Here is an 18,084-nt window from a genome sequence, read left to right on the forward strand (position 1 = left end):
AAACTTTTGGAATGTTAAGATGGGAAGGTCTATTAGGTTAAGGTCTAGAAACGCAATAATTGCTGTATTTTGGGGACAAATATCATTGTTATTACTATCGGCAAGTCTGACTTTGATTCGGGATACGAAACCCTTATCTATAGGTGGAATCAAAAACATAGTTTCTCACATCCGTATTCAGTCAAAACAATATTCCGCTATCCATTTTTAATCTAGTGTTATTCAAACAAAATTTTAAGCAGAATATATGATTCATGTCGTGCTAGGCTGACAAACGAATTCACTAGTATAATATTTTTCATATTTTGCTATTTTAGGATGCCTTACAAAAAGCAACGTTTAATTTCTGGTGTGTATAACTGACAATACTGTTAATTTCCTTTAGTTTACCTTTAGTTTTATCATGATTCGTTTTTCAAGAGCAGATTTTCACAGTTTCACAGTTTCAAACTCGTCACATGAACTGCACTTCCCCAGGGTCAGAAACGGGTCGTTTTACTGAGGGCCGTAACCTGTATGATTTATCGACCTGGGTGTATACCGGAGCATTGAACGGTAATGGACAGATTGATTACTGCAGTTATCACAAGCTTTCCCCAACAGCCATTTACACAAATACCCCACCTAACGCATGAGTGGGTCTGTGGCATTAATGTTCAACCCGGCAGAAAGGCAATCAATGTGTACAGCTTGTTGCCTCACAGTTGGAAAGGTGGCATGTTTCTCGGCGTGCATCATAGTAGTGATTAAAGAGAGAAATGAGCACGTTAAATGTGGCGCAATGCGGCCTGATTTAAAGGTATAAGATGTTTCAAATCACCTTCACATAGTCAACTTGATACGAGTAGGAAGGACTTCACGAACTCCGCATCTGATGAACGTAACCCAGCTAAATGCACATTTAATAAGAATCAACAGAGGGAGCTTCTGAGCGGCATGGATCGTGTTCAGCTCAACAACTGCAAATAGTATAATGATTTGCATGCAATTTAAACTCAGCTGTGTGCATGGTGATGTAAAGTGAGCTTGCGCATTTACGCCTATATTGGTATTGACAATCCAACAGCCTCCAAATCACACCCTTTATACCTTCACATCAACCGTCAAACGCGATCTTTGTTTCTGAAATTCTGTCGATGAAGATGAATATTATTACACTGCTTTGCAAGACTTCTAGCACCGCGACAGGCAAATCCACAACTTGATTTTAATACACAACTGGAATTACCTTTTATGAAATGCTAACATTTATTGTCCATACATTTGAAATGGATAGATTTTCATGTGGTATAAGTAACGTTATATTAGATCATATTTTCGGATCATTACAAGTGATTCGGCAAAAGGCCATAACTACTCATCCAATCATTGCCGTCTGGAATAATTCTGATATCTCTGACAACACGTCTAAATACTGGCAAAGCCTCAAGGTACTTGCATTGAAATCGAAATTTAAATTGAAATACGAATCAGCGTCTGCACACGCGTGCGTTGGTGCGTGCGTACGTGCGTGCGTGCGTGCGTGTGTCTTGTATCTATGTGCCTGTGTCTGTCTGGTCAGCATAAGAAGGTTTCGATTCTCGACTTATTGTGATGATATTTAGTAAGTGGAAGGTCTTGATAAGACGAAGGTCAAGGTCAATGTTAGGCCCATTGGCTTCCTGGCGGCTTTCCTTTGTACTGCAGCAGGAACTTCCAGAACTTATGTTGGTTTTTTCCTGGAAATCGCATTGATTTTTGGGTGGTTAATGTTTTTTCATATCAGGAAATGTACGGTTGGTCCCGTAGCAGCTTCTTGATATATCGTTCAGTCAAGAAAGGAAGAACGGATTTTCATGATTTGGGTGATGTTGGTGGCTTTGACAGAGATGTACACATCTGCTAGATGTACATTATTCAAAAAGGGACTTAATTTGTATAATTAATGAGACAAAATGAAATTTTTATAACAATTTAAAAAAAAATCTTCCAGTATTTCATGTTCTCCCAACTCTTGTTTGACTATAGCTTATATGAGTGTAGTTGTGCTGTGAATACTTCTGTATACATAATGTTGGTGGATATTTGGGATGGAGGTGGTAATTTGGGATGCGTTCCCTGCAATGTGACATTTTGTATGGTTTATTGGATATATATTTTCCCTGTAATATCTTGTGATCCCTCTTTCTTTCCCCCACACTTGACAATACTGAGAATGGACGTTCTCTCCCCTCAGAGGACACGCTGTCAGGTCAATTCCCTCACTATCTGGGCTCTTTTCACTCTCCACTGACCCTAACGATTGTCTGTAAATATCATCGGCACTTGGCCATTTTAAGTGTGGATTGAGGGACTTACTGAGTTTTCTGTCTGCCAGCCGCTGAGACGACCAGCCGGCTTGACGCTGTCCCAGTGGGCATATAGACACCAGGTGGCGCACGGTGACCTGAATACATTATCGGGGCATTTCTACGCAAATATAACTCATCTGTATCCCAGAATCCCCATTCTGTAATTAGGAGCGTTGTAGAAAATACTGAATATTCTGTAGATGACGGCGCATTAGTCCGCCAATGTTGGTAAAGATTGTTTGGCGCGCTATATTGGTGGAAATGTCAATAGTATTAGCGTATATTACGGCAGAGTTGGGTCCCATTAGCTGGTGATTAAATCCCACTGCAGCACTGCAGGCTTATTTCTGCCGTTTCCCCACCTGGGAGCCGATGTCATTGAAATACTTTAAGAAGCCTCATTTTGGTAGGTTTTGGTCCTTGAGGATGGCGGCAATACGACATTAGAGTCAATTTCCTTGGTTTAACCGAACTATCGATTACTGAACCCCGAGACGTCATGACCTTTTACCAGAAGCCGCCGATCGATGGGAAGGCCATTTATCTACAAATTGCGTACGGTGAACTTCCTTGTGCGTCGCGGTCCCCCCGCAGGCGGAATTCAATAGTCGCACAGTTGGTGACATTCACGGACATTTTTCAAGCGCGTCGTCAATCCTCCAGAGTCATATAACCTTGCCCCGTCTCACAGCTGGTAAGGAGAAGGAAAGTTTCTCATCCTTGTGTTGAGTGCATGCAGGTATTATAAACTAACTGTAAAACTTCTTGGGACATTTGAAGCAGATGCAAAACTAGTTCTTATTAAAATGCGTAATGCGAAAGGTTTCCTTTTCCGTCTTCTTCATAAAAGTCAGGACCTAGTTTCGTCACAGAACATGAGTAGACGATCAATTTATGCTTTCGAATGAACAAGACGTAGTGACGGCAGAATGTCTTTTGTGTCCTTCTAAAGCCTCCTTGTTATTGACTCCATGTCTGGCGCAACTCGCCATGCTGTCCCAGATTAATCCTGTATGTGCCGTCCCGAGTGGAATTACTTGTACCAGGCCAGGCTGTTAACGCACCGTGGGATAAACGATAATTGGAAAAAGGTCTCAGCCAAGGAATCAATGGGGAACTTAATCGTGGAGGAAATGGTCTGTGGCTGCAAATGGCATTTGACAGAGATCCACAGGTTACATGGTTCAAGGCTAGGAGCTGTGCTATTAGACAACTATCGAGCCGATGGATGGAAACTTTCACACCTCTTTCTGCGACACTGTGACACAGTGTCACATCAGGATCGTGATATGGGTATGATTCATAGCTGCTTGCTAGCCAAATTCACTTTTGATTAATGATTACAATATTACCTCCCTGTAATGGGTGTTGTTTTCTGTGCGTTTGTTTGTGTATCCGTAGTTATTTGAAACAGTAGAGTTACGAAATTGGGGGGAGGGTGGTAACCGCAGACTGTCAGGAAGGTCAAATTGGAAATGGCCTCCATGTAGGCTAGGAGGAAGTGCATTACGTATATGACTACTTGCAATCGGGAGCACTGAAAGAAAGTCAGGTCAAAGGTAACCCCGAACGAATAAGTTATCAAAGGTTATCTCAGCCCCGTCTAGTTGACAGCTATATTCATGTATATGTTACCTTATGATAGCTGGTGGCAAAACGCATTTACAAAACCACCGAACAACTCACATTAATGAATGAAACAAGAAATTCACAGCAACTCTGACTAATTAGCTTTCCACGGAGATCTGAAAATCCATCGGTTCCTTGTTTCGGTCAAACATCACAAAAAAACGTCACGATAATACATAATGTGTTTTAACAATGCCAATTTTACATGCAGTGCAATCACACAGATTGATACCACACAGGATATATATGTATAAAATATATACGATACATTTACATTCATGGCAATTTATTGAAATCTTGACTGGCAATGTTGACTAGTACCCTAGAGGCAATAATTCATACTTGTTGTCCAGACAAAGTAGTCACTACTAAGACCAAACATGGCGGGTTAGACTCACATAACACATTCATTCCAGAACCACTGGTTTGCTAACGACAGGACCAGACAAATCACCATCGATTTCCCTGATTTATACCCCAACCAGATCATTCCGACAGCGATATTCGTCATTCCGGGGATTTTTTATGTCCAATGACACGATGATATTTCTAAGTTGTGGCGGGGCGTCCCCCGGCCGGGCGTGATTGGTGGGCATCCAGCACAGGCCAGTCATGTCCTGCTCAAGATAATCACGTTCTCTATTCCGTCCCTGTCCCGAGGTGGTTCGGCAGACTTGGATAGATACCGGACGAACACTAAGGGTTATGCGATGTAGCCTCCATCTCTCTCCACATACATCTTTATCTCCCTACTTTTATTCATCTATTCATCATAGTGCACAGATAGGCATGTGGGTGTGACTGGGTGGGTGGATATAGGTGTGTACAATGATGAAACGCGTAGGCAAACTAATGCTAACGGAGAACTGTTCTAAAATATGTCTGCTTGTAAAAACTTAACTCCACTTTGTGTTCCCATAAATATTGTAAAACCCCAGTAAGACCGGACATAATTTTGTGCACTACGGGGAGTTTTTTCAGACCTGCGGGTTCACAGATGGGTCAATGACGCTGGAAGGTCAGACCGCCCGGCAGTCACGACCGATGTGGGAATTCGTGATACCAAATAATTTTCCAGGTTTAAAGGTATATATTTTGGAGAGAGGTCAAGCAAGATCAGTAGTTACAATGGTAGGACAGTGAAGCAACTTTTACTCATGCATGTTTGGAGATGTCCGAAGTAGTTTTGTATTGTGGTATGCTTTTCATGCAGATGTGTTTGTATCCTGAAGAGTCTAAATCAACTTTAAGAAATACCCTTACGTCGGATCAGCAATCTTTTCACTGTGAAACTGGATGATGTTGATTTGAATGTATAAATGTGACCCAGTGACTCATCCCGGGTGGACCTTGGAGCCCTTTGACACCTGATCCCCTCACCCGTCACCTTCCCTTACGCCGTGCCCACCAATAACGACATTTCCATTGGTACAGCGTCTGTCACGTAACGTCATTTTACCCACATAGAAGAGCAGTACAAGATTGATGGCTGCTGCCTCTTCACACTGACGCAAAATGACATCCAAAAACACCGTATTCAAACCAGGGGATGAGACGAACATTACACATCGTACTAGATTTAACACCTCACGCTCTAGTTAATGAAACTGTCATGTACTTTCCCAGCGACAGTCCCTATTCTCACGGATGACAGCCATTGCAAATGGAGCTCTGCAGCTTGTGTGTTCGCCAATGCGTTACAATGACGGAGGCAGCAGTTACAATGCATTATTTATGGTTACCATGGCGGTACATTCTGAAGTCATGCAATGTTTCTGATTTGTAGTCGTCTAGGAGTATTATTTAGAGAAACGTATTAGGGCTTAAAAGGTAACCATGTAGAACTGGTACATGCACACGTAGATTGAACTTTTACGAATACCAAGAGAATATTTCTTTCTGTTCAACCATCTCTTATTTAACGTTACAGATCAATCAAAAGATCAACTAGAATTTGTATAATCTTCAACCTTTTACAGCCTGCTTTAAATGTATGAAGTATTGACCTGTATGAACCTGCACGCACACAGCACGGTAATACCATTGTAAACCAGACGCATGGAAACTTCTCATGTCAGACGTAATCTAATCAGCGGCAAGTCTGAATCATTATGGTATAGGAGTTACAGCCTAGAATTAACAATTCTACCAGTTCAACATTTACGCCTGCATTTCTTTTGATTCTGGGATTTGGGACGCGGACAAAAAACTTCATGCGTGTTATCTCCACGCTCTAGTTCCTTAATGATGTGTCATTCTACAGGAGTAGCCATTGAAGGAGAAACCCTACACCGACCGTGAGAATGCCATGAAGCAAGTTGAACGTAAATTGCTAGGATATTGCAAACTGCAAAACTATTATCATTATGAGCTCTAGGTCTACGTAATGCCAGTAATGGCTGTTAGCTAAAGCTGTTAATTAACTGTATATGAAAGATGGTGTAATGTAATGTAATATATATATATAATTTAGCTCCAGATGTCCACGAGTAAAAGCTTTAAGCCTAAAATCCTCAATAAACCCGTTCATTTAATTAAGGATGTTTCAGACGAAATGGAAAGCAGTTTAAGCCAGGTAAGACATCATGATTATAAAGTCATCAGATTGGGTAACTTCATCAACCCTCGAAATGATGTGTCAAAGTTTATGTCTCGAACTTTTCAACTAACTTTCTTACGCAATTTTTGCCGAGAGAGTTGATGACCCTTTTACAACAGGCCGGCAGAGTCCTTTCCCAGTATGGTCCTTAGATCGCGTCAAGTATGATAAAGCACGTGGTAAAACAGTATAACTAGTTCGGATGCGCTGGTCAATGTACCGTCAAATGAAAATATCAACTCTAAGATACCAGGATTTGTTTTACGGCGCGAAATGCCAAGAAGACGTCTTTCATGTTACGTTGGATATTGATTTCGTTAAATGAAGTGCCCACTCTTAATGAGGTCAACTTCGGTTGTACTTAACGACTGTCAACTTCGGTAGTAAGTAATTATTATAGCCAAGCTCAAACACCAAGAATAGGTCAACGGTTGTTACTATTTTCGCCTGTTTATACTGTCGTGTCCTTTAGCGATATCTGGACTATGCTGCAGAGGTGTATGAACTTACAAAAAAGCTTGTAAGAGGCAAGACAGCCATTTAATTAAGCCATTTAATTAATGACCCGCCCCGAAGCGCATATCGTGTGATAAGGCCTTGTCAGATACTGTAAGGCCATGTTGATTTGATTATATGATGACATCCGCCTTTTAAAAAAAATTCGATCATTCTGTAAATCGTACAAAATGAGTGAATATGTCGTATGTTGCAGAAAACGTATTGGAAAACTATACTAATGTCATAGAATGCCGAAATCAATTGAGGAAAAGAAGAAAGTGTGAAGAAATAAAAATGAATAGTCTAGTATCATTCCCCATACTATACTCTGTGTGTTTAGTCATTTGGTCAACCTTTATGACCACGTAGATTTCATAATGAAGGAAACTTTTTTGTCAAACTTGTGTTATTCGCTCGGTCGCGTCAGTTTTGGGATTCCCAGAGGATGTCATCCATAAAATCAAATCAACATGGCCTAACCCCCGAATAAAACGAATAGAAGCGTTATAACCAATATATGAAATGGGACGTCTGATTGGTCTACGTCATCTGGAGATATGATAATGTAAGAAAAAGTTCACTTACTTGTCTCACACCTCTCTCCGAGATATCCCCTCTGACAGGCACACACCACAGAAGTCTGTGCGCCGTATTTAACAACAGTACACGTGCCATTATTCAGGCAGGGGTTGAGTCTCCGTCTGTAGTCACATATGTCATTATACTGGCAATGTCTCCCGGAGAAACCTTCAAAGCATTCGCAGTAGAATCCAGAATAATCTTGCAAACTCCGGCAAAATCCTGCTTCAGAGCAGGACTGCGAGCAGATCGGCATCGGCTGATTGTCGGTTGGCATCGTGGTGTAGGTCGCGTTAAACCCGAACAGTCCACTTGATGTCGAGGACAGTCTCGTTAACATAGACGTTAATTTGACCTGTAGAAACGCTTTGGATGATCGTATGACGTGCAGCGATCCGCCACAATCATTCCTGGAATTAAAGTTACTGGAATAGATGTAAGAATCCGTTAGATTAGACACTGACTGGTACTCCAGGTAAGTCAGGGCACTGCTCTGGCAGCTTAGGTAATTTTGCAACAAGTAGACGTAGATATAGTTCCGTCCCGGTTTGGGATTACGTATTGTCCAGATACATTCCAGCGGAGTTTTGTGAGCAGACGGGAAGTTTGGGGAGGTGATGGTTCCGTTCCGTTTCCCCTCCAGGTACCATTCACATGGCTGTCCCTCGCTCCCCGCCACCCAGAGCAGATGCAGCGGAGCGAGTAGAGTCAGCTGCAGCAGCATCATTGGTCCTGGTGGAGACAAGATCAACATAGACTCTGTTATTGTAGACATGAATAGTTTTACATGTAGCTATTCCACTTACAACGTCAACCTTTCCTCGTCAAAATGATCTATAGGAGTGACGGAGTAACATCCAAAAACTCCATTCTGTTCTGACACCTACAGCTTTTAAGAAGCGTGGAGAAGTTGAACCTGCACACACTAGTATGCATTAGCCCTTGTAAATGTAGTAAGATACCGCACTCTCACATGGTGTAATTGTGCCTAGAACTACTTAGCTTGCTAGTAAATGTACAAAATGTCTTCCATTTCTCACAAATTGTGGCGAGCAGCACCATCGTAGAGGATACAAGGCGAGACAGAAACTATGTATGTCTCCCTGTCCGGGCGGCAAAATGTTCCAACTCCGCCTGCCTACTGAGATGGTAAATGTATGCACGCACTCTGAAGCGGAGTTGAAAGAGCACAGGAATTATTTTTCCAACTTAACACATTGCCGAGCGTTTGCTGAGATGTTCAGCCTGTACAATCCTTCTTTAAACGATACATTTACTCAATATATCTGATTGCATTATTTCCCCTGCAATGATAATTCTTACTGTTAAGCCTGCGGGTTCTGTGGGATGCTGTCATAGATTTAGATAAAAGCAGAGATTACGATGGAAGGATGTAGCAATTACAATGGGGATCTGAGTACCTATTCAGCGGGATCATGGAGTGAAGAGACCATTATTCATCGAAAAGATAACATTGATTCCAGCAGACACATGTCCCAAGAACTGGTCATTCTAGCCCTGTGGTCCTACCACCATGCCAGTTTGTGCTACAGGACAATGCCCTTAAGGCCATGACCCCATTCCCGGACATTTGCAGCAAAAGTGGTCCAGGAACATCAGCAAGCCAGCGCGTTGGCGTTTCCAAGGTTAGAATTCTGTATTACGCCCCGAAGCATTGCCAAACAAATATCATTCAATGTTTAAGCAATCTATAACTTATTCTAAAGCACAACAAATTGCGATTTATATTGACTTTTTCCAACACATTTAAGCAAGTTAGAAGTTTCCCTAACCCAAGCCGTAACCTTAGCCCCCTCCCCACTATGACTAAAATATCTAAAATCAATATCCGTCAAATACTCTTTAATTACACAAACGTATCACTACAATAGATGCACGTCAGTGATGTAGAAAACCCCAATACGTAACAGGTCTTTTGAATTAAACCGAATAATGGGGTTGAGGTCGGGTATTCCCAACAGACACGGTCTTTGGCCTCGGTGAGGTCAAACCGAAAATGTAGAGAATATTGAGATCAGCAGGGTTTATTCACCATAAAGTGTCTGTCAAGGACATGGAGAACACAACCGTAAATCATCGACATTACGGGGATGGAAAGAGCAGTTCCCTGTGGGGCGTGTGCAGATGGGTCCTGTCTCTAATTTCATGCATTTTGAACACGCTTGGAAACGCTTGACAAACGTTTGATACACTTTACTGTAAGACTATTTACATTGTTGATAGTCGTATCTGTTACTGTCATGGATAGGATATACCGTAGGGTAATCGCCGACTCTTAAGACTGTTAAAACTGTAATTTCTGTATTATCGTCATTATCATTACCATATTAACAGAGAACTGAGATGTCATACCTTTCAGTTCCGTTAGGTGTCTTCAAGCCGAATTTATAGGCTTCGCGGGTGACGGTAAAGCCATATACTTAAGTAAGCTTTTACTTCTAGTTATGGGATATGGTTTCCAATGTTTGTACATTAGGTTTATCAATTTTTGTGCTTTAAATTAGCCCTCGGGCAAGAGATTTGCAATACACAATCATTTTCCAGTAGTCTTTACCTTGACCCTTGACCCCTGTGTTTGAAATCTGCGTCAACAACCGAAGCTAGGTTAGCTAGGTAACAGCTACATTTTGAACACCCGCACCATGATTGAGTAATATGTTTCTGACTGCATCTTGTTGGTGCCAGCAGTCTTTACCGACTGGAATATAAGGTATGACTAACATACATCACGTAATATTGATGCGCTTAGGTGTGGCCACAAGTTTATTAAACCATCTTTCAGACACTGCAATTTCCTGCAACTTTAATCAAAAAGGATTTATATGGCCTTCATTTACGCTAGCTGCCGGGGAAACCGAGTCCCTGGAGAGGATCAATGTGATGTTTTACTTGAGCCGGAATGTGCGACAACATTGGCATTATGTTGATTTGTTTTGTCATCCGTCAAATAACACCATTCGTTATTCATTTTTCATCATATATCAGACTTGGTTATGTTTCGAATGTTAAGTCAGTCTAGATCCTTGATTGTCACCCAGGCTATATATATCAATTATACCTTTCGGTTAGATTTTTGATTCCTGCGGAGGCAAAGGCAAATGATATTTACTTCTTAGAATTCGTAACGACTGTACATGTATCTATGTTGTCGTATGTGTTCTGGTATTATATATTTTTGCTAGTGGTATCTAACCTCTGTTGACCAGCATCAATATCATTAATACTTATCCCTGCATCACCTTTAGTCCATCTGACTGATAATCGACCACAACGGAATTCCTGGAAACTCTTGCAACCCTTTTAAGGACAGCTCTCCGGGGTCGAAGAACACTTTCCGTTTGAGACGAAGAAGTACAAAGAGCCAGAACCTTGCCACGACGGCAGGGTAGAATTAATAGTACTGTTCGTGTCGCCTTGCTGACCCCACCACGTCATAATGGACCAGCCCTTCTTACTGTCGCATTTCATACCTTTCCCGAGAAGCGTTTTACCACATTTACTTCCCGCCGATCAATGGAAAGGCTTCTATCTCCCCTCTACCCCATCCATTTCTGCACGGGAACAAAGCACGTTTCCATCCCCGAGGTTCAAAGGGCACATTTCACTACATCCCGTAAGCCGAACTATAAGGTTCCTGCACAAAACAAGGAGGGGATTTGCACCATGTAATGGTGATATCTAAACCTCCGTGAATTATCCCGGGCGCCATTAGTAGCCAAGGCAAATGTGGAACGGAGCACTCAGCGTCTCCTTTAAATTGTTTTGACGCCGCACGGCATGGTAACGCTAATTTCAGCCCAGCAAATGTATTCCTGGGGGCAGGGGGTCCAACTGCTCTCAGCTAGTAAGCAGAGTCTTAATTCTATAATGGTTGGGGAGAAACTTGGACCACTTTAGGGTGATTGGGAAGGTGCCACACACAGACTGTCAGGATTACTGTTAGCGTCAAACAAACTGTTCATAAACTGGCTTTCACCACGAATAATTGCTGTCAGGAAAATTGCTGCATGTCTGCTGCAAGGCTTTGTCAACTCTGATTTGTTTCCACTATGTGATTTTGTCATATGTTGTTTCCCATAGATTCGTTGATATGAAGAGCAATTCGAGGAAAATCGTATAATTCACCAATGTTCACACGTTCCTGGATACTGCTTAGTTCCTTTCTGAGCATCAGACCATAAATTGAGAATGCGTACAAATATGAAGGTCAAATTAATGCATCATATGAGTATGGAAACGGCTTGTTCACTATGTAATCCAACTTACAATTTCAACATTGCTTCAAGGTCTTCACTAGTAGATGTATCCTGGGGCGATGATAATTGAAGCGAACAATTTTGAAAGAAAGAAAATTGTTCCATCTATAACGTCCTTTGACAAATCGACATCCCGCACATCTCTTTCTACACCATCGCCGTTAGAGTTGAGTTCCGGTGAAGATGAGAATACTCCTCCTTCTCGCCATGAAAGGATACACTCAAAGACTGCCGCGCCATAATCACTGTCGCCAACTTGTCTGATTGCAGAGATCCGTCCTGATTTGATGCCTGTCCGCAAAAACACATCGCACTGCAATTGTGTGGAATGTGTTGTAACGTAATGTTCTGCTGTCATTCTGAAATCATCTAGGTGATGGGGCACCAGCAAGGCGAATGGATGTCTGATAAATACAAAAAAAAATCAGAGTAGCTGGGTGCAATGTTTCATTGAGAGTGCAGGTTTTGTTAATGGTTGTGAACTAACAGACGTCATCAGCGACGAGAGATTCTTTCTGCAACAGAGCTAAACGTTTCTGCACAAAGAAGCGACAAATGGACTCCACAGACCCTACTTGTACGTGGTGCTCACATGGTTGGGAAACGCATAAAGGCTGAGATTCAATACTATTAAGACGTCTGCTATTCCCTGGGTAAATGTTCAATAAATAATGCATTTGTACTGCAGCAAGGTGTCTTCAAGACTTGCCGCCCAGGGTGGAGAGTCTCGTGCGACAAAGAAGACGTAGAAGCAAAAAGCAGGCCAGAGTTGTCGAAGGAATATTGTGCAAATGACGCACATATAGTCCATGTGAAAAGAAATAAGTTTTAGGGAAGTCAGAGAAAGACACGAACAAGTGCGCAGGGAGAAAAGGGACAAAAAACTAAATCCTAGAAATAGTTGCTAGACCTCGCACTCAACTTTGACTGGCTCAAATTTTCTATGGAGAACTAGTGAGAATCGGGGTGGCCTATGAAAAAATACTGGCAACATTATATCTACACCGTGTGAATTCCAACGACCGATTCACACAGCTCTGAGCTCTATCGCTCGGTATCAAATGTTGAACATGCTTTCAGTTTCTCTCCACAAACCCTGAGGCGTAATTGAAATACGTATATTCTCATTAAATCCCCCCTATGAACACACGTCAGGTATTTTATTAAATCAAGATTTGTATCGACAGAAATAAAGCCTCCCGTTGAAAGCACCGATGGTGTTTTATCGCTTTACCAGTAGATAAAAGTACACTCCTCCTTCTTTACACTTTGATAGCTCTTTAGCCAACCATAAACGCTGCAAATGGCGCATTGGATGTCTGATGTGACGCGTGGAGAAGACAGATGGGCCATCCTACCGGCTTTAGTCGTCTGTAGTGTTTACGTGCCCATCCTGATACTTCAGACTACGGACGGCCATTTATCACACGGTCAATCAATGATCCCCATAGCTTGGCTGGTCCATATATGTGCTTGCCTATCCCTCCATTTTGTACATTATCATTATACATACAGACCTTGAAAGTCCAGGTTATAGTCGCGAATGTATGACAAGCTCGTTACATCTACCTTTTACTATTTGGGGGTCTTTTTTGGCCACGAAGGTCTTTTTGACCAAGAACGTCAAGTCAAAGTTCGTTTAGATATCCTGTATAATAGCCACACGTCCTGTGGAGTACCGGAGGGGGGCGCATAGTGGATGATTCAAACTTATAACAAGCTTGAAAATCACATGCTGGTAAGTAGATAGAAATCTAACAAGGCGTGTCCCCAACGCCGTCGTGAGGCATTTGGTTTACGTGTAAAGAACGTGAGTTAGATTATAGAAATGGTGATTAGTTCACAGAGAGTAAGTAATGGGAATGAACATTTGTAGAGGAATGAGAAAATTCAGAAATGTAACTGAAGGGATTACTAGATAAATGATGCAATTGTTGATGAGCATGCAAAAATATCAAGTGATTCGAAAGCCATTGGAAGGTTTGGAATTTAATTGAATGCGACTGAGCTCGAGAAGTTTCAGCGTACTTTTCTCAACAGCCAGAGGGTGGATGCACACCTCAGCGTTCAATGCAATTATCGGCTGATGCTCCACAAAAGTTATTTGAAGTAAAATGTTCACCAGGCTTTGAGACCACCTACGCATTTCGGACCTCTGATCCCTTGAGACTAATAATTGCAGAACTAGGCGGTACTTTTGCGTATCTTTGAGTCACGGCGGAGGCCTGCCACTGTGCGGCACAAAGGCACCGTCACCAATGTTTGACCGATGTACGCACGGCTTCACTGTGGTACTTCCCGTGTACCAGGTCAGTACCATTAGTCAATATCTGAGCTACAAACTTATATTAGGAATACCTCTGAGACCAAGTTGTATGCCTAGTAATTACTTGGTAGCGGTGTTATGGATTGGCCCTCAGACATAGTCAGTTCAAGGGTATCTTCCGACGGCGAAGAAATCCTTCATGTACAATACACGTCACTATCGGACTAGCCATACCAGGCAAATGATACATTCTTGCCGCCAGATATGCTCAAATCTGAGGAGATTTCCTTCACGAGATGGAAGATGTCTGAAGCAGTCTTCCGATATTGTCCGCCGGGTTGGTTCTGTTAATTGTCTCCAATAAGCGGATTTTGGGTGATCTATTCGGGATCATCCCCATGTGACGTTGTCCGGCGATGATTTATGAGGGGCGGGCAGCCGAGTATCTGCTGCCGTTATCTTACGAACTGCCGAGCCTTGTCCAATCAATGATGGAGCTTCCTGGCTGGTAAGCCTTTGTAAGACATGGATGTCGAATGGCGCAGTAGGAAAGACGTCTTCACTCCATGGTGCCCCTTCTTCAATAATCATGTACGAAGTCCCTATATATGAGTTATGTCAAACTTGTCACTACAACTTTCGACCAACTTTCGTGGGTGTGAAAATTTAAACCCAGCAATACTTGCAAGTTTTCTCGTAATAAAGGATCGTCCTGGCGAGTCGCACACTCCCGGCTGGCAATATATATCACCTCGGGGGGAAATGAACCCGATGATATTTAGCTGCTGAGGGAAAATGAAAAATCGCCCCACGAGAAATCGCATCGGGTGACTGGCTGTGATCTCGGAGTTTCAGACACAAGCATGACGCGGAACGAAAATGATAAGGTCAGAGAACTATCCAGAACGTTCTGTCATCCGAGCAGCCGAACCAAACCTACTTAGCCTCCGTATATACAGCAGTGTCTGGGATGCCGTCATACCCTTTTTAAATATCATCATATACATGTAGTACTGTATGATATGGTGGCAATCGCTAAGTCCTACATCTAAAGACTAAATCAAGACAAGAACTCAATCACTTCGCATCTCTTCGAAAAGATAGTATTCCATTGCTTCCATCCATAGACACATCCATTATCCTGGCAATATGAACACACTGGACTATGACCTGCCAGTAATCATGTGTAATGTCATTGTACCGTATGGTAGAGTAAGTCATTTCAGGTACATGTTATTCGGGAGGCAATGTTTCAATGACGGGACCTAATAGTAAGCTTTGTTATCCACGAAGTTACGTTACGTAAGTGCCTTTTTGAGTTGACCTTTTTTTTTCATCCAATCTACATGATATTCAACATGTACAAATATGCAAAATTAGCACCCTTTTAGAATTTTACAACAGAAAACGTCTACTTCACCAATTCTGCCGTCAGTCTGAAAGGCCACCTGCCTATGAGTAAAACCATAAAAGTACATGTACTCGTTTGCTGCACTCTATAAACTGTTATCTAACTTTCCTGCGATAATCAGATTCTGGCTTCAGGCCAGAGAGACAGATGACTTTAATGACAGTGTCCTTGTGCAGCCTAAAGGCATGAATACTGATGTACATACAGCTACGATCAGAGAATGTCACGATCCTGTAACCCAGGCTCTGATGAACATGGTCAGGCGACATATTTATAACGTAAATGTAGATAGAGTCAATCTGGGGAGATGCCTGGAGGTCATCTGGACCAGCACGTGCCTCTAGAAATGACCTCTATGCCTGTAAATCAGCCTGCAGCATTACCGAGGTAACTACCAGGATGATGCCCGATGATGCCCCGAAGAGCAAAATTGAAGAAGCATCAAAGTCAGCGGTAGCGGTTGTACATGGCTCTGGTAACGTTGATGACACGTCCGATGAATCTGGTGGTTTTGTATGTGACCACTGACCCACGGGGACTTGTTGGAATCACAGTCGGCTGTTTCTGGCTGTAGGAGAGTTGACGCAGAGTTGTAGTGAGGTAGGTATTTCCTCCAGAATCATCCAACAGCGGGAGAACTTTCGGTGGTTAATGGAATGTCAAGCAATCTATTTTTCGACGGTGGAACGCGCCGTGATTCTTGATTTCAACAAGTCCACGCGGGAATTGCCGCGACGTGGTTGAAATATTTCCACACTTAAGTACTCCCAGAAAACGTTTATGGTCTGTGTGATTTGTAGATAATCCTGATTCAAAAGGCCAGGAGACTACAATGTGTTTCACTTATGTTGCGACGTGCTGGCAGACGTCCCACGTTCTGAGACTTGGTACGCGACGGTTGCATGTGTCTGATGTATAGTTGCGTCAAGTCCCCTTTTCGGTGACATCACGCATTCTGCCGATTATGTGAAAATGAACATATTTATTTTATCTAAAGTCGAACGGCTTTGAAAATAAATAGCAACGTGAAATTTGAGGCACTTTAACACTAGCCTGGGAGACATCCGTTTTTTACCCGGGGGTACCCGAAAAAACATTTTCGAGGTAGCGAGTGCAAAGAGGCCCCTTACAAAACGGATGGCACCCAGGCTACTGTAGCACAGACCTCCACCAGAATTAATCTCAGGCAAACTCGGGCTAAACCGTCAGTAAACTAAGATGTATTCTTATTGAATCAGCCTAAGCTGTAATTGAATTTACGGGTGTAATTATGAGCAGTACCTCGGAGGTAAGGGCGCATGTAAATTAAGGCACTGATGGCATAACAGCTGTGACGGTCTGCCATTTTGCCCCCAACACTTTGGGTAAGTAATGATTGACCCGGTTACCTGGTGATGATCTGATAACATGATAAACAGATGAAGATGTACTTGTAGAGAACGACCTAGAGGCCATCTTTGAGAAACAGATAGTTCAGATCTTCAAGTATTGTATCCAATCCCTGCTGCTGCTCAATACACTATGGCCAATCTGTATACACTATAGCCTGTATAACCGCCCTTCGGCGTAATATAACCAGCTACTGCCGCGTCGGTTTGCTCTTTTCTGAGCAAGTATTCGGTAAGTCCACCAGTTTGTCAGTCATTTTGCTCATCATGTATATTCTGGACATTCTATCTTTAAGTGATACCCACTGTAGACAACCCTAAGTACCATAGGACCCATACATACCCACTACCACAACTACATGCCACTACTACACTCCCTGGCCAAAAATTATGGAAGCGATATCATGCAACTGGGCTGTTGGATATTCGATATGATTAGAACGAGCATGTCTACCAGTTATAACTCTAGCTTAGGTAACCAGGATGAGGACTTTAATGTGAGGACCAGCCTATATGATTGAACCTTCTGCAGACGACATCTAATAGGTATGGTGTCACACTAATGATACATCATTTACATGTATATCTTGTTCCAGTACTTTGCCAGGTACATTAACGTATACTTCCGTATATAACTTCACGTAGACCTTTTTGATTTTTAGAAAGGTTATTCTATTCATCTTGTAATCTATGATTATACTGGAGCCATTTCCTTATTTCAACTTTATTGTTCATCTTTAAATACTTTTGAATGTCCAAAATGTGTGTACTTCATTATGGGACAGGCTATTAAGATGGTGCTGTTCAGTCTGGATTTAAGTCCCACCTTTATTGTATTGTCTAAAACACAGGATACACGTGTTGGAAAAAGGCGCTAACAGGCAGTTGACGATTGGCAGTCAGGGCGCTCCAGCAGCCCTTCTAAAGTGCCTCTCGAGTCAGCATATCGAATGGTCTAACGCCATAAACGTAAGACCCAACAAGCCATCTAAAGCTGCAGAAAGGCCACCATGTCGAAAGCACTGGCTATAAAGGAAGCAGCAAATGGCCAGTAGCCGTGGTGACGCTTCATCTTCCCGGAGGCAACTATCAGCCTTTCCTTTCAAC

The 18,084-nt window shown here is 42.4% G+C and overlaps 1 protein-coding gene across 1 annotated transcript in view; it reads right to left on the reverse strand.

The window, feature by feature from the left end:
• The window catches only part of LOC109469753, a 68,107-nt gene that overhangs the window by 31,984 nt on the left and 18,039 nt on the right, over positions 1-18,084 (reverse strand). Inside the window, 1 exon segment of the mRNA XM_019768340.1 lies at positions 7,642-8,367. Coding sequence (XP_019623899.1) covers positions 7,642-8,362 — 721 coding nt within the window. The 5' untranslated portion in view covers positions 8,363-8,367.

The sequence above is a fragment of the Branchiostoma belcheri genome, unplaced genomic scaffold, assembly GCF_001625305.1.
Source record: "Branchiostoma belcheri isolate BF01 breed outbred unplaced genomic scaffold, Haploidv18h27 scaffold21, whole genome shotgun sequence".
NCBI lineage: Eukaryota > Metazoa > Chordata > Leptocardii > Amphioxiformes > Branchiostomatidae > Branchiostoma > Branchiostoma belcheri.